We start from the raw sequence: 24,380 nt of genomic DNA on the forward strand, positions 1-24,380 counted from the left end.
TATTGATATTGCCACTTGGTGTGTTTGTTTCACATTTCCACAAGCCAACACTCATGTGAATCTGATGTGCCATTATGGCATGGCATGGATGGCATGGATGGCATGGCATGTGGGACAACAAACAATTCATTCTTCCGGGAACAAGTTATTTCAAACATACCCAATTAGTAAGTATCCCCTCCTATCAAAATCAAAATCAGAATTATTTCAAACCAAAACCAACTTCCCTTTCCTTCCTTCCGGGAACAAGTTACCCAAACTCTCTCTCTGGATCAAGATTTTTTTGTATCCTTATTTATATGAATAATCTTCTTTTTATGGGGCCAAAATGGAAAAGAAAGGAAGAGAAATACACGAAAAATAAGGTTGCAAAAAAGAGAGTGATTCGTGAAGTTGGTGAGCAGTTCGGGTTTTCCAAACTACAAAATTACATGCCCAACCACGCCACCCCCTCTCCTCCTCTTTTTAATTTTCTTTTGTTTTCTGGCAGCCTCTCTCTCTCTCTCTCTCTCTCTCTCTCTCATTTCCTGTAACAGAGACGATCCTATTTAAAACTCCAACACTCTGTTTGTAATTGAATAGCCTTTCAAGTTTGAGCTTTTATTTTGATCTTTTTTTTCGTTCACTTGTCTTGCAAACCAAAACCCCCCATAAATCAGAACAATTGTATATAAGGGAGGAAGGAATAATCAGGCAGGGAGTCAGAAATGGATGGCCTTTGTTTGAAAACAACTGCGTCAGTGATACATGGGATACCTTCCACGATTTCAGCGGCTGCAGCGCTCGACATCCGTACCAACCCATCTCCATCTCAGGTCAGCGCCATTGGGAGATCCACCTCCACTGCCGGGGTAGACAAGTCCACTACAACCACGGCTCACAAGAAGACGACCCCCTTTTCTATGTTCTCGTTCAAGCACCCCTTGCAATCTTTATGGCCTGGAGGATCAAGAGCAAGAGGAGGTGGACCCACCTACAACGGGAATGGGATGCCTCTCGACGACGCTGACGCCGTCCCTTTCGAGGCGGAGGCGGAGAAGGAGGAGGAGGAGGAGGGCCAGAGTGCGACAATGGAGTCGGACGGTCAAAGTGGCAACTGGGTCTTGAAAATTTTGCACGTGAGGTCTCTCTCTCTGCGGAGAGGGAGAGAGGAACAGGGGGGTGGTGTTGCTGAGCTTCGCAATGAGAAAACCGTGCTCCGTGACGACGGAAATGGGCCTGGCTCTGAGGGAGATGATGACGAAAATGATTGTTGTAGAGTTTCAGACGACGAAGATGATGCAGCGGCGGCTGAGCTTGATAAAGATTCGTTCTCGAGGTTGCTTCGGAAGGTTTCGTTGGCGGAAGCGAGGTTGTACGCTCAAATGTCGTATTTGGGGAACTTAGCATATTCCATTCCTAAAATCCAGGTACGCACACACCATTCCCCTTCCCCTTCCCATTCCCAATTTGTTTTGTATAAGATTCAGGGGAGAGATAGGGGCTTTTCTTTTGGGTGAACATTTAAGACCAACTTACAATTTCTGGTTTGATTTGATTTGATTTGATTTGATTTCCATTGTTATGATGTGGATCATTCATGTGGCTTTCTTTTTTATTTGGCTTTATGGAATGATTCCTACTTTCAAACTGAACAATTTCACAGGGTAAAGAATGTTTGCTTTTCCGCGAGAATCCAGCAATTTTCTTCTTGTTTCAGATTTGATCGCCTGACCAATCAGTCAAATTAGGCTACCCTTTTTGAAATTCTACTTTTGTTTCGCTGTTTTTATAGAATGTATTTGTCATCTTTAGTCTCTCCAAAATTTGTCAATCCTGCTCTTCTTTCTCGTAAGCCAAATGGGTTCATTCATAAGATTTTGTCATCTGAATTCTCGACATTCATTTAGAATTCGCGTGAAGGTTTTAGTTTACATAAGAACTTTCTTTTCATAAAAGCAGCGACCCAATATTGGTGCATCAAAGCTTAATCATGTGAATAAAATAGAATCACAGAAATTTTGTGTTCTGTTGATTTTTGATTGGGGGTGGTGGTTTGCATTCTTTCCTCGCTTGAACACGTTATTGCATTCTTGATAACATCAGGTTCATGATCTGTATCCTATGATATTGTTGTATTTTACTGTAAATTGGAGATTTACTGTTGAATATCATCTGTTTTTGTTGATAAACCATCTCATGTATCTAATTCACCATTCAAGCTTTTAAATTCCCATATAAAGTCTCATGCATCAGAATTTAATTTTCTCTATTTTCAAATTCAGCCAGGAAATCTCCTAAGATGTTATGGTCTGCGCTTTGTTACTTCGTCGATAGAGAAGAAGGAACTGACTGCTAAAACTGAGAAAGATCAAGTGTCAGCTGAAATTCAAGAAACAGAGAAAAACCTAGAGGAAGACAGGGAAGAAGATGCAGAAGGGAAGGAGAAGGAGCAAAAGAACAACGGATATCGAATAAGTGCATCTGCTGCTTATCAGATTGCTGCTTCTGCAGCTTCCTATCTGCATTCTCATACAAGGAGCATACTTCCATCCAAATGTTCAGAGGCTGAGACTGAGACTGATAAAAACTCACCTGAAGAAAGCAGTGGAAGAAGTGACGTTGTTAATAGGATGAACTCAGAAGTGGTTTCTTTAATGGCAACCACTGACTCAGTGACAGCTGTGGTTGCTGCAAAGGAAGAAGTAAAGCAGGCTGTTGCAGATGACTTAAATTCAACATGTTCATCACCTTGCGAGTGGTTTATATGTGATGACGATCAAAGAGGCACCAGATTCTTTGTCATTCAGGTATGCAGACTGATAATTTGTTTCATATTTCCTCCTGCTATAGGTTTATAGGCATTTGCCAGAGGGGCCGGCCTTATTCTCTGTACAATATTTATGTATCTCAAATGCTTAAGCATGTTGGGGCTTTTAGAATAATTTTCTGTCTATTAGCGGTTAAAACAAAGGGCACACATTGTATATTCTCAGACGGCTAGTTTTGCCATTTTTCCCAATTATATGATTTACTTGTTAGCTCATTTTATTTCATAATATTTGGTATCTTTTCTATATTTGACTTTAAATATTTTTTATTTGCAGGGTTCTGAATCACTGGCATCCTGGCAAGCAAATCTACTTTTTGAGCCCATTCAGTTTGAGGTTAATCCTTTCACAATATGTTTAGTTTTTCTAGTTTTAGTATCTACTCTGTTTGTGAGAGGTCATTGAGAAAAAAAAAAAACAAAGATGTTGATGCTTCAAATGAACTGTTCTGAGGGAGATTGATGAATACTTTTAGTTGAGTACTTATTGAATGCATCTGCTTTTTCTAGGGACTGGATGTGCTTGTGCATAGAGGCATATATGAGGCTGCGAAAGGGATTTATGAACAGATGCTGCCTGAAGTCCATGCCCATCTCAAATCTCGTGGTGACCATGCAACCTTTCGTTTTACTGGGCATTCTTTAGGGGGAAGCTTAGCACTACTAATAAATCTCATGTTGCTTATACGACTTGAAGTGCCAATTTCTTCTTTACTTCCTGTTATTACTTTTGGTGCGCCATCCATCATGTGTGGAGGTGATCAACTGCTTCGCAAACTTGGATTACCACGGAGTCATGTTCAGGCTATTACGTTGCACAGAGACATTGTACCCCGTGCTTTCTCTTGCAATTATCCAAATCATGTGGCAGAGCTTCTCAAGGCTTTAAATGGGAACTTTCGGAATCTTCCCTGTCTCAATAACCAGGTAGAACTTGTACTCTTTCAGAAAGATCAAACCAGGAGAATAGAATAACATTGAGTCAATTGTTTCATTGTTCCCCTGCATCTGATATATCTGATCATTTTCGTATTTTAAAAAACAGAAGTTATTGTATTCTCCAATGGGGGAGCTCCTGATTCTTCAACCAGATGAAAAATTCTCGCCAAACCATCACCTTCTTCCTTCAGGCAGTGGTCTATATCTTCTAAGCTGTCCGTTGTCAGATGCCAATGATGCAGAGAAGCAGCTCCAAGCTGCACGGTTGGTATTCTTAAACTCACCACACCCACTTGAGATCCTAAGTGATCGGTCTGCGTATGGTTCGGAAGGAACCATTCAAAGAGATCATGACGTTAATTCATACTTAAAATCTGTTCGTGAGGTGATTCGCCAAGAGCTTAACCAGATGAGGAAGGCCAGGAGACAGCAGCGCCGCAAGGTTTGGTGGCCCCTCGTAGCTGCCCGTAGTGTGCATGGAGGTGTGATTGTGGGAAGGCCTGTTGTATCATTCAATATGGGGCACGAGCAGTTCAACTTTTCTGGCATGCTACAAACGGGAAAAGAGTCGTTGAAACAGTTCAGTAGGCTGGTTGCATTGCAGCATATGCATTTGTTTGTGGTGCTTCTGGTACCTGCACGACTGTTACTGTTGGGGGCATACAGCATGATCAGTTTGCGGTGACCAGTGTGAGGTTGGCACACAAGTGAAGATTGTGATTAATTTGTCTAAGATAGTTGGAAAGGAACTTGGAAGGGTTGTGGGAATGGCTGGGCAGACAATTAGATGATTCTTTATTCATTTTTCTTCTTTAAATAGAAAGCAATCCAATGATATGATCAAAGGTGTACGTTTGTTTGTTTGTTAGTTTGTTATTTTTTTTTCACATTTTTGAGAGATGATAAATGCGGAGGTGTTATGTACATAAAATAGCATGACATCAATGGGGCATAGAAAGGAAATGTTAGTGGTACTCGAATATTGTTTGTATGTTGTTTTCTTTTTGGCCTAAAATTCTTGTGAGGGTTAGCTCCAGTCTAGTGAAATTGATGCGACTCACTCAACAATGATCATTGATCTGTAAAGTGTGGAAGCAAAAAGCAATGTGGAAAAAAGATTTGAAATCGAGATGTTTGACTGACTGACTTATGTACACCATTTTGAGTCGTATTGAACGCGATGGAGTTGTGCGGACGATAGATATTCACTCAGGTCAGATTTAACAAAGAAAGTTCCAAATCCAATCCAACAACATGCATAGACGGATAATAAATAATGATAATAATAAATGAGAAAATTCATCTCATATGAATGGATACAACATTATAGTGATATTCACGTTTACGCACGTGCAAAATGACGTCAAACTTGAGGAGAGTAGTCAAGGAGAAGAAGAAGCCAATTGAGGAGAGTAGTCAAGGAGAAGAAGAAGCCAGAGCACAAGTCAATTGGGTTGGGTTGGGTGGGTACATGACAAATGACAAATGACAAATAGACAATGACATTGAGCCGGAGCTGGAGAAGGAGACAAAATAGGTGTCTGTATGTGTGAGCCAGTGCTACTATTCTGATGCCCGGTCCAAAATGGCTGGGTAAAGTTCCTTCCTTCCTAATAATACCTACCTCAACGCAGCCCAGCCCACCAGGCTGTTACGTGTCTGACAAAGAATTAATGTATTTGCCTATAGTATAGTATACATATACGTACAATAAGTACATATATAATTTATAAATGTGAGTACACAATAAGTACAAAATGTCTACACATTACAGTATACTTACTTACCATACCCACCTCCGCTCAAATGCCCAAAATATAGTTGCAAGTTTTAGATTACATATTTAATACCAGTTAAGTTAGGCAGTTAGTTAGCACTGCCATGTCATCTATTGTTGAGTATCCTTTCTTTTGAAAAAGAGAGAGCTAGGCTGCAAATGCTATTGTTGAGTATCCTTGTAAAACTAGTGTGAGACATTCGGAAGATTGGAGATGCCTCAGACAGTGTATACAGAAAAACTGAATTCCATACATGTTAATGTTAGGGCACATTACAATGATTTTAGCATGTAACCAAATCCAATTTCAGTTTAGCAGTGATTGTTATTACTGCTAAAGTAAAAGAAACAGTTTTGGGCTATTCCCATCCCCTTCGGTCAATATAGGGCCAGGGCAACAGACTCCGGCTGACGCACGAGTAAAAATAACCAAACAATAACGAAAGTATATCATCTTCATTATAAACTCACATTTCCACTGGTCATATCATATGACACACTGCTTAGAGCATTATATTTCATAGACAAAAAGGAGATAATCATATTCTTGTACATATAACGTTGAATCAAACTGAGAAGAAAGCATAGAGAGCCCTACTACTTTATTCAATCCCCAAAACAAAAGGAAACTTGGGGTTTTTTTTTTTTTCTTTTTCTTGTTTTCCTTCCTTGTTTTATTTGGTTACAGATTAAGTTTACTAGCCAAGTACCATGAGTGCATAGCAAGGCTGCCAAAGGCCATGATGTTGGCTAGAGATGATAACCCATGAATCATCCCAAATTTCTTATTCATGGCTGCTAGTTTTGGGTTTACCTTTGCCACTTGCACATTTTTCGACCATCCAACTTCTTCCCCAATGTTCTGTTCCCTCTCCACCTTATGCCTTTGCTTCATCATCTGCACCACAATTACAATTAACAGAGCACCATCAAATGCTGCTATACAAACATGTGCAATCAGAGCAATTTCTAGTTATGATCAAAACAAATTACCAGTCTCATTGTTATATGCGTGTCAGCTACTAACAAAATGTAACAAAATAAACACACAAACAGGTTTTTATTATTATATATATACATGTTTGGTAAAACAAGCACTAATTTGAATTTGAACCTAACACACAGTCACAGATTGGTTTTAGTTTTGCCTGTCGAGACGAGAGACAAAGCTAGGCAAATATTTTGTCAAGTTATGGAATAAAATGCACATGATTTAGCAATTATCAAGTAGCAGCTGGCAAGTGGCAATTAACACTCAGCAAGTAGCAATTAGCAAGGAGCAATTAACAAAGATACATTAAAAGAAGGAAAGAGTAGAGAGTAAAAGTCACCTCGACGGTCATGGGTGTGAAGACAAACAAATTGGTGAGATTGAAGGCCAAGGAAGAGAGCAAAAAGCCGAGCTGGTACTTTTCAGCAACAGAAGAAGAGTTCCAGGGATGCAAATACCCAAACGAGGCTACTGATACTGCACAGCAGATCCCCACCATTGAGAAATACGCTGGAAACATCTTGCTTTGAAGATTGCCAAACTGATGCCTCGGAAGATTCCTAATTTCAATAATAACCACAAATCCCATCCCATCCCATCCAAATCAATTTCCTTCCAAGAAAATTGAAAAAAAAAAAATGGAAATGGAAAAAATGAGGTGAAGAAAATAAAAGGTGACCTACTTGAACATGATGATGCCGCCGATGAAGGTAACCCAGAGAGCCGCACCGAAAGCGGTGGAGAAGGTGAGGAGATGGGCCAGTTTTAGGTAGGTGGAGAGGGTGGGTGAATTCAGACCATCCGATTTGGATCCAAAGGTCTCCGGGGAGAAAATCACTCCGATGGCTAAGAAAGCCACGGCTGCTAGGAATCGAGTCAACCAAGCCATCTCGCTCAATTCAAAGTTTGCAAACCCAATGGCTTTTTTATTTTTGTAGGGTTTTAGTGGTTTTGGAAGGAAGACGAGAAGACGAGAAGACCACCAAACCCAACAACGAACGATTGAACTCGATACAAGGACCCCGGACCCGTAAGCAAAGCTTTACCAACTAGTACCGCCAGTGCCACCCAGCCTCACTCTTCTCTTCTCTTCTCTTCTCCTCTCCTGGAGTTGATTGAATTGTCGTCGAATACATGGAATGCGTCTTACTCATTGATGACCCTTCGATTTACCAAACTCATCCAGCGGGCGGTTGGTGATTCACCTAACACAAGTTTAGTTATCATGGGCTTCGGTTCGGGCTCCGTGTTGTTCGTCTTCTCTCGTGGGCAGTGACACGTGTTCAATATTTGTCATCCCGTAGATTCCACGTGGAGCACTCACGAAATTTAGTCCTCCATTCCGCCACTGCACTAAAATCACAAAATAGTTTGAGTTCCCTCCTTTCTCTCTCCCGCTTTTAGTTACAAATATGATCACAAAAAATATTAAATTAATAACCTTTTTTTTTAGGGCCAAGCATAAATAATAATAGTCATTTCATTTCATTTGCCTCAATACTTCCTCCACAAGTTTTGTTTTAGTTTTAGGCTCTTGAATCACTCATCATCACACCTCACCTTGTTCTATGTTCTTGAGGTTAGATTAGGTTAGGCATTTGGTCCCTTTTTATTTTTCGTTTTGGGTGTGAGAATGTGAATGTGAAAATGTCATATATTGGAAAGTTAGAAAACTTTGTAAAAACTTATGTGTTGGGCTATTTCCCAACCCTTGCTAGATTTCTCAATTTTTCAATGTGGGACATTTCACTTTCACATTCTCACACTCCCCTGCATATAAGGGTGTATATTAGTTCGAAATCAATACAATCTTACCAATCCACATCCGATCCAATATGAATTGAATTATAATTTTTTCAATTCAATCCGATTCCATCCCATTAATATTGGATTGGATTGAATTATCCGTGATTGCACTGTTAAACACTGCAAGATCATGATTGCACTGTTAAACAACCACAAAAACTCATTTGGGCTTCGGACAGAAATAGCGGATAACGGTTTCATTATGGGCTTCGGACTTGTTATCATTTGGGTTTCTGGGCTCTCTTCTCGTAGGCAGTGACACGTGTTCAACATCTGTCATGCGGTAGATTACACGTGGAGCATCGCACAATTTAGTCCTCCCGCCACTGCACCAAAATCAAAAAAAGAAAAAAGAAAACAGAATTTGAGTTCCCTCCCTCCCTTCTCTCTCCCGCTTTTATTTATTTATAGATAAACCAAAAATAATAAATAATTTCATTTCCCCCAACTAGTCAGTCAGTCTTCCTCCGCAAGTTTCGTTTTGGGCTTTTAGCAAGAGACGACAGAGCAGAAAGAAGCATTTGTCTTCTCCAGCCTTTGAATCACTATCACACCTCACCTTGTTTTATTTTTCTGAGGTTAGGTTTGGTTAGGGTAGGCTTTTGGGGATGTATTAAGTGTATAACTTGTGAGAGAGAGTGTTGAGATTCAGATTTCAATGTCGGAGGGCAATTCTCCGTCGAAAACGTTTCTCGGCGTCCGTTTCATTCTCTTGGGATTCGACCCCCTTCACGAGCAAAAGGTCCTCCTGCCTCCTCTCTCTCTCTCTCTCTCTCTCTCTCTCTCTCTCGTACAAGTTACAAGTTAGAAATTTCAAATTTCCATGTATTACACGTATATGATGTTATGCCCTTGTTCACTTTTGTGTTAATTGATATGGCGTAGGTTCGATCTAAGCTTGTGGGTTGTGGCGCAGTGGATGTCGGCCACTATTCCCCGAATTGCAGTCATGTGGTTGTGGATAAAACTGTGTTTGTAAGTCGATTTTCTTGTCATTGCTTCTCAAGTTACAATTTTGACGTTTTAACTTTATGCTACTCTATCTTTGCTCCTACAATTTTTGTTATAATTGAAATGTAATACTGTTTTTGCATTGGAATTATACGGTGCGTAGGATGATCCCATATGTGTTGCTGCTCGAAATGACGGCAAAACACTTGTCACGGCTTTATGGGTTCATCATAGTTTTGATGTCGGAGTGCCCGTTGAGTCTACTTCTGTGAGTTTTCTATCCCCTCTTTCTCACTCTGATTTGCCTTATCATTTTACAATCATACCATTCATTCTGCCCCTTTCTTTTGTTTTTCCGAATCTAGCTTCTTCAACATGTCCCCATTCCCAGTGACGCTTGCCACTTATTCATTTGACTAATACTGTAAGCTAAGCAATGTTTATTAAGAACGCATAGCTTCAAAACATTTTCACGAAATCCGTATATATTACTATTTGCATACTGTTTCGTATTTATAATAGTCGTTTGCACAGATTATATACAGACCTCTTAAAGATTTGAATGGTATTCCGGATGCCAAGAGTTTAATTGTATGCTTGACTGGATATCAGCGACAAGATAGAGATGACATTATGGTACACATTTCTACTTTTTTGTAGCTTCTGATACAGGCCCTATTGGAGAGTTGTTTCATGAGTATACCCTGTCTCATGATTTCTTTCTGTTTTCTTTATCAGACAATGGTGGGTTTAATGGGTGCTCAATTTTCTAAGCCCTTGGTGGCAAACAAAGTCACTCATCTCATATGCTACAAATTTGAGGGTATGGCTTTCTTTTATTTCCTGTGATGAATTCTTCTTCAGCTCTTTACATTTTGTACTTCTATGTCAAAAGTGCTTAAATGGTATAGAACAACTCGTTGTTATATCTGAAGGGGAGAAGTATGAACTTGCCAAGAAAATCCCAAAGATAAAGCTCGTCAACCATCGCTGGTTGGAAGATTGGTAAGTTCATGTTTTCTTCATTCTCTTATGTTTTCAAATTCTGATATTTGGTGATGTCTTTTCAGAATGTTACAGTATGAAAAAGTTGCCACCACTATGAATTATTATTATTTCCTTTCTAAGATCCTTTATAAATGCTTCAGCTTAAGGGATTGGGCGCTCCTTCCTGAAGATGATTATAACAAGAGGTGAGTTGGTTGTGTGTACACTTTGGAAATAACTTGTTCTTTATAGGTCTGCCAATGTTTGTGCTGAACTCTCACTCTCTCTCTCTCTCTCGACAGTGGCTATGAGATGGAGATGATGGAAGCTGAGGCTAGAGATTCAGAAGATGAGGCTGAAAACACCATTATGAAGCAATCTGGGGGGAGAAACATGTATCAGAGTCCTATTAATATAAAAAGTCCCCCAGCAACATCTGGAATGCCTAAATCAGAAGGAGACGTGCCTAAGGTTCCCATGAATTTTTATAATGCTATGGACCATGTATCGATTCCTCAGAATGAGAATAAATTAGGTCAAGCCTCAAGCTTTTCTAATGCTTACGTTTCCAACGGAGTAAGCTGTCAGAATGCATGCAAATTTAGGGATGGTACTGATGGTGAGCTAAATGACCAACATCACAGAACTCCAGATCCTAAGGTGAGAGATGATTTGACATCTAATTTTGGAACTGCTGAAAGGCCTGCTCATTCTGCTAGGACCCTAAGCTACTCAAGGCAAACCCCATTGAAGTCAACACTTCCACTGCACGTGGGAGATAAATCAAGCAATGGAAGTGTGTCTTCTAAAGTACCCATTTGCAAATCAAATGCCAAATTTGGTTTAGCCTCTTATACCTTTAAGGCAGATCAAGAAAATAACAAAATTGACTCCAGTTGTGTTGAAGTCCCCTTAAAAAGAATTCATTCACAGAATGGAGAAGAATCAAGTGGTATATTGCCTCGGAAAAGGACGATGGATCTTTCTCATGGTAGCTCCAAATCACAGAAGATGAATCATGATGCAGAAGCAGGCATTATTTGTAGTCCTTCATCAAGTGATAAATCTCCAAAAGTAAAGCCAACATCTATGGTTGATGGTTCATATGAGATTACTAGCCCTTATGTCATCAGAAATGATGCCCACTCTCTGGATAAGACTGTCAATTTGAATGCTGTAGAAAGCTCATATGCTGGTACTTCACCAATCAAATCATCTACTGTTATCCGGAAGCCATTGGCATGTGATCTGCCTTTCTCTGCAACTGTGACCTCTGAGACAGCGGAAGATGGAAATGGCAACAAGAAAACACCTCTAACAACTTTTCAAAGATTAAGAAAGTCCAGTTTATCGAGCAAGCCTGGCATTGTAGATTGTGTTGTGGAAAAACCGACATTTGCAGTCAGCAAAACAGTGGAACTGCAAAATCAGCATCAAGATGTTGAGGGTCTGTCTTCAAATAAAAAAAAGTCAGTGACTAATAATTCCAACGACCCTGCTAGTCTGAACTTGCTTAAAGATGGAAATAATCACTTAGATACACAATCAGTAAGCAAGAGGATGATTTCCAAGAAGATCCTGGTTTCTAGGCCTAAGTTAACTTCTGCTAACCAAAAGGGGTCTGTGTGCTTGGGTGAAGATGCCTCCTTAAATGATACCACTTTTCATTTAAATTCAGGGGACCATGAGAAATCCCCTCTTGACATGCTTTATCCAGGTGCTACTGCGGAACCCCCAAAGAAGGTGGAGGGAAAAGACGTTACCATGACTGCAGATGTTGCTGAGAATAATATTCAATCTATGGATGATGAAACTGAGGCTCCTGAGGAAGAAAGTGAACACAAGTTAGAGAATGTACTTCATGAAGCAAAGGCTATAGGGGTTCAATCCACGAGTAAATGTGTCACTACCGAAGAGAAATCAGAAGGGATGCAGCAGATATCAGATCACTCTGATGCCTGTGTTCATGGTGATGCAATGGCCTCAGCAGAAAATACAGATGGAAATGAACGAGAAACGACAGTTTCCGACAGGATTTCCTTGCTGGTTGAGTCAAGCTCAGAAGGAGACGGTGTCAAAGGAAAGAAGAACAAGGGGAAAAGGCGTGCTTTGGGTAAAACCAAGTTTAAAGCTATTCCTGCTGTGGCTGATGTCATGAAACCTAACAAATTTGTCTGTGATGAAGATACTCAGAATGAGAATATTGGGGAGACAGAGAAGGAACTGGAAAAAATAGTAGGCAAATCTAAGTGCCGTAGTGTGCCCAAAAATAAGTCAGAGAACTCTTCCAAAATGAAGGAAAACAGGCCGATTGTTTGTGGGGATCAATCTGTAAGTACGGCCGAACAGCAGGCAGGAAAATCAACTGTTAAATCTAATATAACTCCATTGAAGATAAATCAGAAATCTGTAGAGATCAGTCCTAATTCTTCAATACCAGAGGGGAAGGCTCCAAGCAAAGTTAAAACTGAACCTGTATGGTTTATTTTGAGTGGGGACAAATTTCAAAGAAAGGACTTTCGGCAAGTTATCAGGCGTTTGAAAGGAAGATGTTGCCGTGATTCTCATCACTGGTCTTACCAGGCAACACACTTCATAGCTCCAGGTCCAATAAAGAGGACGGAGAAGTTTTTCGCTGCTACAGCATCTGGAAGGTACATACCTTATATAATTACTGAAGCCGTTAAGGTCCTTTTTCTTGAGAAGTTTTGGGTCAGCTAATTGAATTTTTCCAGTGCAAATGGATGGTTTAACGTATTCTATGTGAAGTGCAGGTGGATTCTTAAGAGTGATTATTTGGCAGCTAGTAATCAGGCAGAAAGATTTTTGGCAGAGGAACCTTATGAATGGCACCAGAATGGCCTTAGTGAAGACGGTGCAATCAATTTGGAGGCTCCAAGGAAGTGGCGGCTCTTGAGAGAGAGAACAGGCCATGGTGCCTTCCACGGAATGCGCATTATCATATACGGTGAATGTATTGCACCACCTTTGGTATGTGATATTTCCAAATTTAGTTTCATGTTTTACATTTTTCTGATACAGAAGCCTTAACTTTTGCCAAAAAAATTAGATATCTTTCAGAAATTATTTTTTCATACCGATGTGGGATATTATTGCCTGAAATGGATTGAAAGCTGACCAGAGAATAAGTTTTGCCCTGCTTGATTCATAAGCCATTGTTAACCAGAATATTCATAATGCACTTCTCATCTTCAACAGGATACTCTGAAGCGTGTTGTGAAGGCTGGTGATGGGACAATATTGGCAACTTGTCCTCCTTACACTCGATTCCTTGACTCGGGGGTTGACTTTGCCATTGTCAGCCCAGGCATGCCACGGGTCGATATGTGGGTACAAGAGTTCTTGAAACATGAGATACCTTGCGTTGCAACAGATTACTTGGTTGAGTATGTGTGCAAACCTGGGTACCCACTCGAAAGACATGTGCTGCACAATACTCACGCGTGGGCAGAAAATTCGTTTGGGAGGCTGCAGGGGAGGGCAGAAGAGATTGTCGAAGACATTTTTGCACCTCGGGATAATTCTGGTAGTAGTGATATACCTTGCGTGGTTTGCGGATCTGTAGAGAGAGGAGAGGTGATGCTTATATGTGGCAACGAAAGTGGTTCTGTTGGCTGTGGGGTTGGTACTCATATTGACTGCTGCAATCCGCCACTTGAGGATGTTCCGGAGGGTGATTGGTTTTGTCCAAAGTGTAGTCGGAGCAAAAACAGCACCAGCTCTTCCAAGAAAAGGAAAATGGGTAAGAGCAAATGATTGTTCACTCTTCCCGGGAGCAATTTTTTTAATTTTATTCTGGTCTTTTAGATTAAGTTATGGAGTTGGTAGATTGATTAGCAATGCATTACTGCCAATTGCATCCTTTTTTTCTTTTTCTTTTTTCTGTTTACAGTTGGAGCCTTATTATTAGTGGCTTGTATAGGGGGTGTTGAAATTGCAGTTTAATTTCGGAGGTGTGATTGTACGATGGCTTGATATGATGAATGCACAAAAGTTGTTTGTGCAGATGCTCTAACGCGCAACATGGGAAGGGCAGTTGTTTTTGGTTTATGCATTGTTGTCAATAGACCGGGTTGGGCTAGCCCAGCCTAAATTTTATGAGCTTGGGCTGGGCTAAATTTTAACGAGAAGAGAGAATATTTGGCTAGGTCGGTACAAATAATTCAAAGCTTAGGCTCATTCAAGGGGCTTGGGCTTTCTCAAGCCCACCAAGTTAGATCGGGCTGGACCTATTGGGGTGGGCTGAAATGAACTTACTACATTTCTTGTTCCTCTTTTCTTATCTTCTTTTTCTATGTTTTTATTCCCCCCCTCCTTTTTTTTAAATTCACTTGTGTAACCTCAAAATGCGAAAATTCATTAACGAAACCCTAAAATGTGATAATCCAGTAGAAAAGTCCAAAATACGAAAATTTATTTGCTAAAATGTGATAATCCAGTCGTGTACTGATTCGTAGATCAAAGTTAATAATTTAAAAAATAGTATGAATGATAAAAAGTAGGAGGGGTGAGCGAGATGCTCAAAGTCTGACTAGGGAATAGAATAAATAAAGTATAAAGATAATATAACAGTAGGGGGAATCAATAAATAAATGGTGCCCTCGTGACTCGTGAGAAGCAATGCAATGCAAGCCCACCCTTTCTTTCGCCGCAAGAAAATATACTTCTAATTAAAATGAAATGAGGAATTGAAAACAATTAATATAGCTTCTGAGGCTGAAATTGTGAATGTGAATGTGAGTGGATCTTACACACACATATATATATATATATATATATATTCATGAGCCTGCTGGTGTTACCCTGTACGCCTGTAGTAGCAGACAATCAATCACTAGCAACTTAGCAAGGTCAGACTTGAGAGTTTAAATTATAGGCTGATAATCAAGAGAGATACCAATGGGCAAGTGGGCATTCATCAGTATTTTAATTTCTCTCTTTTTGTTTTCTCAGAGAATTGTTTGTCTGTTCTTTTTAATTCATAGAAATACTATATATATATATTATTAATGAGTAGCTAAGCTGCGGATGCTGCAGAGTCACGCGGAACTAAGAATAATAGAATTCCAGCCAGCTCTGGCCACGAAATTTTAAGATGGGATTCACCATTCATAGAATTCAAACAGGAATAATTAATGAATTCATTCGACATGGTTTTCTTTTCTTTTCTTTTCTTTCTGTTTTGAAAATGGCAAAAGTAGGGTTTGAGACAGACACACTGTCACACACAGCCAGCCAGCAGCTAATTAGAACATGGAATGGAAGTGGGTTGTCATCATTAGAACATGGGGTGTTTTGCATCACATCATCATATCATCTGTGTTTTTATTTTACCAACCATTTGCAATTTTGCAGAAATCGAATATCACTTTGTCTTAACAAAAGCAAGATGTTAATTAAGAGCGCGATTACAGGCTCGCTGATCGTTGTTGATTATTAGCAGCAGATGCTCTGTCTGTTTTGTTCTGCTACTTTTCAACGCCCAAGACCCAAGAGCATGTGGCAATTATCCACATGTCCCTACCCTAAGTACGTACCCTCATCAGTTTTTATATAAAGTTTCCATCCATTTCGCAATTGCAAAACTTACTGCATGCAGATCATTAGATTCTCGATAACTGGAAATCTCATGTGATATAATTGGGATCGTCTTGGTTCATGTGTTTCTTCAAGGTGGAATGAGTGGGAAATGCTACATTGCACCCAACTTAATTATGTGTTAATTTCTTAGTGGGCCCAAACATAATACAAATGAAATACTATGACATCAAATATAATAATTTAGTAACGAACGAGGCCTAACTCAGTAATAATAACATTAATTTGTAGAAAGTGGTCCCTATAATTTGCCTCTTTTTCATGATAAAAGGAAGAGACTCGTATTGCAAGGAAAGGAAAGGAACAGAAAAATGAACTCCTCCTAAATGCATCAGCGCCATGACTTGTGTAAATGGTCTGTTGGTGTTAGGCAGCCCTTTAATCATGAAAGTGAATCTAATGAGTTATTTTTAGTTCAACTTTAACCACAACTTACATAGCTCACTTTAGTCAAGACAATTATTGTAAATGTAAACATTAATGACTCTATTAGCTTTTCTTTTTCTTTTCTTTTTCTTTTTTTTAAAAGAAAAAGATTGTATTTTATTAAACCGAAAGGAACATTACCATGTTAACGGTGGTCTCGTTAAAACCTTCCCAGATCAAACAAAACCCTAGAGTAGAAAAAAGCATCAGACATGTCATTGACTAAACAGAAGAGTCAAACAACTTATACGAAACAAACAAACCTAAAATCCAACCACAAAACCCTTAAAACAACATCTCATTACTACGTAGGTACCGTCAAAGAAGTCATCCTATGATCTAGAGAAAACATTATAGTTCTTCGTAATATGGGTATCATAATAGATCCAGCCAATCACCCAACCCCAAAACCATTGAAACACATCCTATCACTACGCATGTATTGTCAAAGAAAGCCTCATATGATCTAAAGAAAGCATCATTATTCTTCGTACATAATCAAAACAGCATTGATTCCCAGAAAATACCCTTACTAGAAAAAGCTATGCCACTAATAATCAAATGTCTAACACCAGTTTCCGCATGCTTTTGATTCCCACTTGGTGCCGCATACTTGTCTTCCCCTTGAGCAGAATAGGAGGTGATCACCTCCATAGCGTTAAGATGGAGACATCTCACCAGTGACTTTCTCCTTGGGAACCCAGAAAGGAAGCACGCGCAACTCCCCCACGGAGAACAAAAGAGCAACAAGAGAGTGACCCTAATTTATTAGCTTTTTTTATTTTGTTCACTACTTTTGGTGAGTCCAAATCAATTGTTCCCTAATCTCATATCCTCTCCGTGTTACCTATTTTAATTATCGTGTTTTGTATTTGTGATTTATTATTATAAGTTAATAGAGTTTGGTTTTGTTATCTTGTGTTGGGTTTTGAAATTCGAATTCAACAATCCTCGACTAATATTATATTTATGAGTTTAAACAATTTTTTTGTTGTGATCTGAAGCCAATTAGCTAACCTGTTCAAAGTTATACTTTAAAAAATGCAATGGCAACAGACTGAACTGACATTTTTTTAAAAATGCAAAACGTAATAATGGAAGCTTTCGATGGAGGAGCAGAGAATACAGGCCTTTGGGAATACTCTTATATTATTGATCTTTGGATTCATGCTTCATGGTTGTTGATCTCATTAATTCCAAACAACCTTCTTAAATATAGTCATGTCCTCCGTTATTATAGAATTAAATTTTACAACAGCCTTCTTTTTTGTTTGGTTTTTCATTTTTAATTGGCGCTTGTCAAGAGTAACCTACAAACACAAACATTCGGTTGTGTATATATATATTCTAATTTGAGGAACCCCTTAATAGAAGTTCTTTGAATATATATACCTACTATCTATGATCCATATAATATATTTATTGATTTTACTCTTTGCGGGGTTGCAAAGTAACAATGAAATAATTAACACAGCAGCATTTCACATGGATGCCTGATTAATTTACACAGTTGACAGTACATACTTTATCTTTGGGGAGCTTTTGGTAGCTTTGGTTGCAACGCAAGAAAGAAGAAAGAAGAAAGAAGAAAGAAGAAAGAAAGTAGAAACAAACAAATAGTACAGTTAATGTAATGTAGTACGGAAGCAGATGGCTAAAAACTCTAATGATGGCGAAGGTGAAGGCCGATTTGACATTTCCTTTCAAATCCCTTTGTTTTTTGAACATTGATTTAGACCCCTCTTCTTTTGGTAGCATCGTGTGTTGGCCTGCCCTGCCCGGTAAAGCTTTTTTTTTTTTTTCCTGTCCCAGAGTTAAACAACAAAATATATCTGACAAACTTTTTCCCTACGTGGTCTGTCCTTTTGGAGTTTTCACCATTCAATAATCACTTTGTATTCAGTACTCACTTAACCCATTGGCCGTTGCTTTGCTAGTATGTGGGTGGCTGCACGCTGCACCCTGCACCCATTGACATTGTCACATTGCTATGCTATTATGTTGGTGGATGAAGAAAATATACGGGTGGGAATAGAATTCAATCTCATTATACATTAACAACATTTTGAAACATATTCACATACATATTGTATAAGTATCGATAATATCAAAAAATATCGACGTCGATAATTTCTTTTACTAAATCATTATAAATAAATGATTATGGTGTTTAATCTTCTTTACTAATTACTGCATATTTTCTACACTCATAGTGTTTGTTAGCTCACTATATAATCAACTCAAATCAGTTTAGGTGATAAAGTATTTTTTGGTGATAAAATAATAGATAATTGACTAAATAAACATCCTCCAAAATTGCAGGAAATTTTTTCAAATTTTTCTTACAATTTATGCAGTTTTTATTCAATTTTTATCGATATTAATAATATCCTGTTATTTTCTCAAAATTTCCGTACTTTTATACTACTGATATTTCCAAAATCGTCCATATTTTAGAGACATTCCATCCTGTTTCTCTCACTCTCTCCCTAAACCGTAAAGAAAAAATTGTGGCCCCCTCCCTCCACCCTCTCTCATAAAACCAGACCCCAACAACCAAAAAAAAAAGTGAACCAAAATCGTCCATATTTTAGAGACATTCCATCCTGTTTCTCTCACTCTCTCCCTAAACCGTAAAGAAAAAATTGTGGCCCCCTCCCTCCACCCTCTCTCATAAAACCAGACCCCAACAACCAAAAAAAAAAGTGAACAGGAAATTTTTAATTGAAATGAAGTTGGAAAAAAAAAAAAAAAAAAAAAAAAAAAGAAAACAAAAGGGGCTAAACCGAAAATTCAAATGTGGGAAATTGGGTACTGAAATTTTGTACATGTAGTACTAGTAGCAGCAGCAGTAACAATAGAACATGGAAAATGGCAAATGGAAAAGGGTGACAAAATTCCCGGCAAGTCTTGATATTATCTTTTTTTGTACACACTACAGAGAAAACCAAATGAAGCAAGATTCTCCAGTCCACCGGTAAAGTTGGAATTTTTGAAGTCCAAAAGTCTTGCATGGATGAGTGACTATCGTCGTCTATCAGCAGCTCAATGCCTCATACTTAACTGTAATTGGGCGGTTAAACCCAACCTGCGACAGCAAATTCCCAACCACCGCAATGTCTCGGCAAAACACCCCTTGGAACGACGCCGCTGCTGCTTTAGCTTCCGATGACGACGAATGCATACTATGATTATTGATGATATTATTGTTGATACTATGATTATTATTCCTATTACTAGAATTGGAACAACTAGAGGAGGAAGAGGAGGATTCAATAAAAGACTCTTGGGTTTGAGTTACTTGCAGTTGCATTGCCGCTGCTGCCTGAGCTGCTCCAAGTGCAGCAGCAGCCTTCTTTCTCTGTTTCTCAGCAGCCTCCTCTTCCATTATGGTTGTCATCACGCTCGAATAACCCTTCTGCAGCAATCTGTAAAGCAACAGAGCTGACATCTTCGCTTTATCTCTAATTGAATCAACATCCCGATCATCCGCCAGCTCACAACGGTCAATGAAAATGGTAGCCTTATCGGGCTTGTGCCTTAAACACAGCAGCAAATGCGCCCTCTCTAACTCGGACCTCGAACAGCCACGCCGCAGCCCAATCAAAGCATAGTAATCCACATTCCCTGTTTCCCCAGAAGCCACCCTCTGTTTCAGTTGCTGTATCTTCGTCGTCAGCACGCACAGCTTCCCGGGAATCTCCCTGTACCTCACGTTGTGTCGCTTCCAGGCCGGTCCCGCAAGCTTCCGATCCCTCAAGATGGCATTGTACAAAAGCTTCAAGTGCTCCAGGTCATGTAAGCAATCAGGCAAACACCTGATCGTCTCAAGAAGTGACGCTCTCGTGTCCAGCGCTTGTATGCAACTCGGCTCAAGAGCCAAAGTCCGGTTACAGTCCGCGATGGCCTCCGCGATCCGACCCGCCGACCGGTAAGCCGAGGCGCGCTGCATGTAGCACTCCGCCAGGAATCCCTGTGGGGCCCCACGGCGGCCGTCGACGATTTTAGTGAAGTGGCGGATGGCCTCGGAGTAAAGGCCGGCGTCTAGGGCAGCAATTGCGGCGGTACGGCGGCGAAGGAGGAGCTTTATGTGGCTGAGGAGGTGGGTCACGGTTTCCGACTCGGTTAGGATCCGAGGCGGAGTGGCGGGCGCGTTGGCGGACGAGATGATGTCGTCTGAGAGTTGGAAATTGGACAGGGAGAAGCTGTCGTCGGACCAGCATATGCTTTCGCGGCGGAATGCGGCGGTGGCAAGTCGTTTTCCGGTCTGGAGGAGAGCCATGGCATCCTCCATTAGGCCCAGGTGGCAACACGCCTGGCCGAGAACCAAGTACCTGTGTCCATCAAATACATCGCACTCAATCAACTCAATTTGCAAAGTTTATTATATTTCTCTAATTATTATTTGAATAAAAAATAGAAAGAAGAAATGGTGAAGGAAAGGATTATTCGAAATTTATAAGACTAGACGACGAAAAGGCTAAGGGGCGCACACACCGCATATATATATATATATAAGGGGGCACATGGCATATTGGGAAAAAACAGGATTCTTCTGAATGGGTGTGGAAAAGGATTCAAATGTGAATGTCAATTCAGGCATAATATTTTTTTTTGTCATTCGTGGTCCTCAAAGTTAGCATGCATGATCACAAAGGGTCCCTGCCGTTAGGTTCCGTCAAAAACTCCGTTAGTTTGCTGACGTGGCATATATGTATATCACAAAACATCCTTGTTCACACACCTATCACAAATGGAATTTTTGTTTTCTTTTTAAAATTTTATGAATTATAATTATTTTAAAATATATATTAAATTTTAAATACATGTGACACTATATTATTGTAAATGTGCTCCATATATATGCCACATCAACAAACTAATGAAGGATAGGGTTCATAAATGGTCCTCAAGATTAAAATCCTTCTATAAATTGTTTTTTCATTTATAAATAATTTTGAAAACCCCCATTTGTGATAAGTGTGTAAACCTCAGGGATGTTTTGTGATATATATGTATCCCAAACTAACTTTCCACAAATTGCACATACTAACCTTGAGGACCATAAGTGACACAAAAAAACATTAAGGATGCAATCTGATAGTTTCGTAAACCTCAGGGATGTTTTGTGATAATAAGCCAAACAAATAACAACACAAACATGTACCAAAATTTTGAAACAATGTATTATATTGTAGGGAATTGTTGCTCTTTTGAGAAAAGGCGAAACAAGTAGTGGCGGAGAAGAAGAGGTACAGAGAATAGCATTTAATTTTTATAGCTGGGAGTGCATTTACTACTCTACTGAAACGTATAGTGAATATAAAAAGCTGAACCCAGAAAACAATTTAAAAAGGAGGCCAGGCAAAGGCAACACAACACGCAAAGCAAATTTGCAAAACCAATGGAATGGAGACAGAAGATGAGAAGAGAGGAGGAATTTAAAATTACCTCCATTGCCCTTCCTTTTCGCAATTTTTACATAGGCCTGCCATGACCTTCTTTTTCAAGTCGGAGACAGAGAAACACTTGAAGGAAGGATCCCGATCCGGCGAGGCAGAGGAGGAGTTGGTGTTAGATGAGAGAAGCTTGACTCGCTCCCTGGAAAGCGGCTGAGAGGAAGAGTCGGAGGCAGAGTCATCGGATGCCATTTTGAGGCTGGGAATGTAATCCTGAAGCATATCAGCCACGTCCTTGAAGCGCCTGAGATAGAGCAGAGACCTGGCTTTGAGTTCAAGGGCTTGTTCCAGGCGAGGCGAGATGGCCAGAGCCGCGTCCAGGAGCCCCACAGCCGAAGCGATCTCGCTCTGTTCATGAGTCGCAATCAGGCTTCTGGCATCTCTCATATACTTTTCCACAATCTGGATGGATATTATTATCAACCAAACAAACAACATTAACATCATTCATTAGCTCTCTCTACTTAATATTGGATCCAAAAAATTAGAAATGAATCCCCTTTCATTTGGATTAATTTGAGAAGAATATGAAATTGATGCCTGATGGTGACAAATGGCATTGGCACCTTGATTGCAGCAACAATGAACTAAGAAATTGAAGATCAAAGACCAAAGAGGAGTCAAAGAGCATACCTTTCTACTGCTAAGCCACCAGTGCTTCTTCTCATTGGAAGACAGACAAGGAGAAGTAGCAGTCATTCTTCTTCTTCTTCTTCTTGTTCCTCTTGTTAATATCTTGTAAGGGACTTCACCATTCACCATTCACCATTCACCATTCACCATCAACCCTCCCCCTCTCTCTCTCTGTGTATCCCCTTCAAACAATAATACACAATTCTTTTCTCTTCTCCTGCTCTAATTAGACAAGGGAGAGGAGAAATATCTAGTTATATATGTAAGAAGAAGAAGAAAAATAAAAAGATAAAGAGAAGGATACAGAAATAGAATGGAGGAGGATTTAGAATCTGCAGGAAATTTTGAGGAGTAAATATGGGAAGGAGGTGGAGAGAAGAACAAGGCTCTTAAAATAAAACTAAAAAATAAAAAATAAGAGAAAGAGAAATGCCAGCTTTGACCTCATACATACACTCTCATTATCTCATAGAGAAACAAGTAAAGGAAAGGAAAGCCTTGATCCTTCAACTTAATAGCTGGCACCAGCCACTCACTGCACAGCACAGTATTAGATTCTCTCTCAAGTCTCTAGCTAAACCTACTATGAGAGCCTATGACCAAAATTACAAAAAAAAAACTGATTAAATTCTCATCTTATCAACATTCAACATTAACCCACTGGGCTGCAGCCGGTGAGTGCATCATTATGACTGGATATACCCGGTGAACCATCACGGGTCCTTCCTTGGGTTCAACTACTGCGCAAAAGATTAAACGCCACCAAATTTGCCCCCATAACCTAAAATAATTAAGTAAATGATTACTATACTTATTTTTATTTTTTTTCAGATAAAGTGATAGAATTTTATCGAGTAAATAAACATGCAGTACTCTTCAAAATAAGGATAAGTTTAAGGGAATTAGGCGAGTATTTCTAAACATAAGGATTTGATGGTAATCTAATTCAATTTTAGTAAATTTTAAAATAAAATATAATGAACACAGTACTCCATTTATTTGGTTTGATGACGTAGCACGGCAACATTGAGTATTTGATTAATTGATTAGCTAGGAGGTGGTTAAGAGAAGCCTGCTTATCTATTAATTTAATCTGGCAGATAAAACTAAAAAGTAATTTGGTGTACGTGTTTATACATGGTTGGAAATTTCAAACAATTTATTCGTCTCTTAATTTGTTAATTCCAATAGCAACGTTAATCTCTAACAGTCACGCTTTATAATTGGTTAAATTATTCAAGAAATGCTGCCAAATATGTTACATGTGTGGGATAGGGTGATATGCGTAAGATGCTTTCTTTTTTTGGCCAGAGTGTAAGATGCTTATAATTAGCAAAACAAAATGCTATTTCAAACGCTCAATTCATTTACTAACAAGTTTTTTATGGAAAATTTATACAAATAGCAACTTTTATTTTATTCAAATTATTATGATTCTTTCCCTTGTTTGGACTTTGGATGGGATGATTGAGGATAGGTAATATAATAGTGAATAGATAAAATGAAGAGGGAGGAATTAGTAATATTGGATTGGATTGGATCATAAGCACATTTATTTATTTTTATACTGGGAGAAAGTGGGAGAAAGTAGAAAGTGACTCTTCCCTTGTAAGCCACAGGAATCATGCTTTTCCTTTTGGAGTTTTTGCTTGCTTTGCTTTTATTTTTGTATATATATATATAATTTTTTTTTTTTCACCCACAATCTCAACCACAACCACAATCACAATCCATCCACATTGATTAATGAATGGAATGCACATGAATATGGATAGATTGCCAGATGGGTTTGTCTTAAAGCCCTCTCTAACTTACCCTTTCCCTTTCCCTTTCCCTTTCCTCTGCCCCCACCAAACCCACAACAAACAAAGCACCCTCATTCATTCTTTCCATCCCAGAAACAACCCTCTTCTTCCTCCTCCTCCTCCTCCTCCTCCTCCTCCTCCTCCTACAATCTCGTGCTCTGCTCTTGGCCACGTCATC

General features: G+C 39.4%; 4 protein-coding genes across 4 annotated transcripts; 2 read left to right on the plus strand and 2 right to left on the minus strand.

The window, feature by feature from the left end:
* Window positions 1-131: 131 nt before the first annotated feature.
* LOC117636666 (phospholipase A1 PLIP2, chloroplastic) lies at window positions 132-4,873 on the plus strand. The gene is made up of 5 exons (XM_034371283.1): window positions 132-1,409; window positions 2,265-2,789; window positions 3,087-3,146; window positions 3,320-3,736; window positions 3,855-4,873. Exons 1-5 carry the CDS (start codon window positions 708-710, stop codon window positions 4,431-4,433), a joined length of 2,283 nt encoding a protein of 760 aa, XP_034227174.1. The 5' UTR covers window positions 132-707; the 3' UTR covers window positions 4,434-4,873.
* A 1,089-nt stretch (window positions 4,874-5,962) lies between these two features.
* Window positions 5,963-7,819, minus strand: LOC117638797 (transmembrane protein 205). The gene is made up of 3 exons (XM_034373917.1): window positions 7,200-7,819; window positions 6,857-7,076; window positions 5,963-6,423 (listed from the first exon to the last, which is right to left on the minus strand). Exons 1-3 carry the CDS (start codon window positions 7,403-7,405, stop codon window positions 6,208-6,210), a joined length of 642 nt encoding a protein of 213 aa, XP_034229808.1. The 5' UTR covers window positions 7,406-7,819; the 3' UTR covers window positions 5,963-6,207.
* Window positions 7,820-8,783: 964 nt separating this feature from the next.
* Window positions 8,784-14,472, plus strand: LOC117612250 (BRCT domain-containing protein At4g02110). The gene is made up of 10 exons (XM_034341016.1): window positions 8,784-9,064; window positions 9,208-9,297; window positions 9,437-9,541; window positions 9,808-9,909; window positions 10,012-10,096; window positions 10,209-10,278; window positions 10,422-10,466; window positions 10,563-12,914; window positions 13,035-13,251; window positions 13,480-14,472. Exons 1-10 carry the CDS (start codon window positions 8,981-8,983, stop codon window positions 14,035-14,037), a joined length of 3,708 nt encoding a protein of 1,235 aa, XP_034196907.1. The 5' UTR covers window positions 8,784-8,980; the 3' UTR covers window positions 14,038-14,472.
* A 4,712-nt stretch (window positions 14,473-19,184) lies between these two features.
* Window positions 19,185-22,972, minus strand: LOC117638816. The gene is made up of 3 exons (XM_034373951.1): window positions 22,398-22,972; window positions 21,757-22,166; window positions 19,185-20,639 (listed from the first exon to the last, which is right to left on the minus strand). The coding sequence occupies exons 1-3, from the start codon at window positions 22,524-22,526 to the stop codon at window positions 19,343-19,345; spliced, it is 1,836 nt and encodes a 611-aa protein (XP_034229842.1). The 5' UTR covers window positions 22,527-22,972; the 3' UTR covers window positions 19,185-19,342.
* Between the last annotated feature and the right edge of the window lie 1,408 nt (window positions 22,973-24,380).

The sequence above is a fragment of the Prunus dulcis genome, chromosome 8, assembly GCF_902201215.1.
Source record: "Prunus dulcis chromosome 8, ALMONDv2, whole genome shotgun sequence".
Lineage (NCBI taxonomy): Eukaryota > Viridiplantae > Streptophyta > Magnoliopsida > Rosales > Rosaceae > Prunus > Prunus dulcis.

Excerpts from the sequence above, each read along its gene's own strand:
- LOC117638816 (XM_034373951.1), bottom strand. The coding sequence starts at position 22,526 with ATGGTGAATGGTGAAGTCCCTTACAAGATATTAACAAGAGGAACAAGA. Across the intron at positions 22,167-22,397 it reads GGTGGCTTAGCAGTAGAAAG|ATTGTGGAAAAGTATATGAG; the intron begins GTATGCTCTTTG and ends ATATCCATCCAG. Across the intron at positions 20,640-21,756 it reads GAAAAGGAAGGGCAATGGAG|GTACTTGGTTCTCGGCCAGG; the intron begins GTAATTTTAAAT and ends TGATGGACACAG.
- LOC117636666 (XM_034371283.1), top strand. The coding sequence starts at position 708 with ATGGATGGCCTTTGTTTGAAAACAACTGCGTCAGTGATACATGGGATA. Across the intron at positions 1,410-2,264 it reads ATTCCATTCCTAAAATCCAG|CCAGGAAATCTCCTAAGATG; the intron begins GTACGCACACAC and ends TTTCAAATTCAG. Across the intron at positions 3,737-3,854 it reads TTCCCTGTCTCAATAACCAG|AAGTTATTGTATTCTCCAAT; the intron begins GTAGAACTTGTA and ends TTTAAAAAACAG.
- LOC117638797 (XM_034373917.1), bottom strand. The coding sequence starts at position 7,405 with ATGGCTTGGTTGACTCGATTCCTAGCAGCCGTGGCTTTCTTAGCCATC. Across the intron at positions 7,077-7,199 it reads GGCGGCATCATCATGTTCAA|GAATCTTCCGAGGCATCAGT; the intron begins GTAGGTCACCTT and ends TATTGAAATTAG. Across the intron at positions 6,424-6,856 it reads TCACACCCATGACCGTCGAG|ATGATGAAGCAAAGGCATAA; the intron begins GTGACTTTTACT and ends ATTGTGGTGCAG.
- LOC117612250 (XM_034341016.1), top strand. The coding sequence starts at position 8,981 with ATGTCGGAGGGCAATTCTCCGTCGAAAACGTTTCTCGGCGTCCGTTTC. Across the intron at positions 9,065-9,207 it reads ACCCCCTTCACGAGCAAAAG|GTTCGATCTAAGCTTGTGGG; the intron begins GTCCTCCTGCCT and ends GATATGGCGTAG. Across the intron at positions 10,467-10,562 it reads GAAGATGATTATAACAAGAG|TGGCTATGAGATGGAGATGA; the intron begins GTGAGTTGGTTG and ends CTCTCTCGACAG.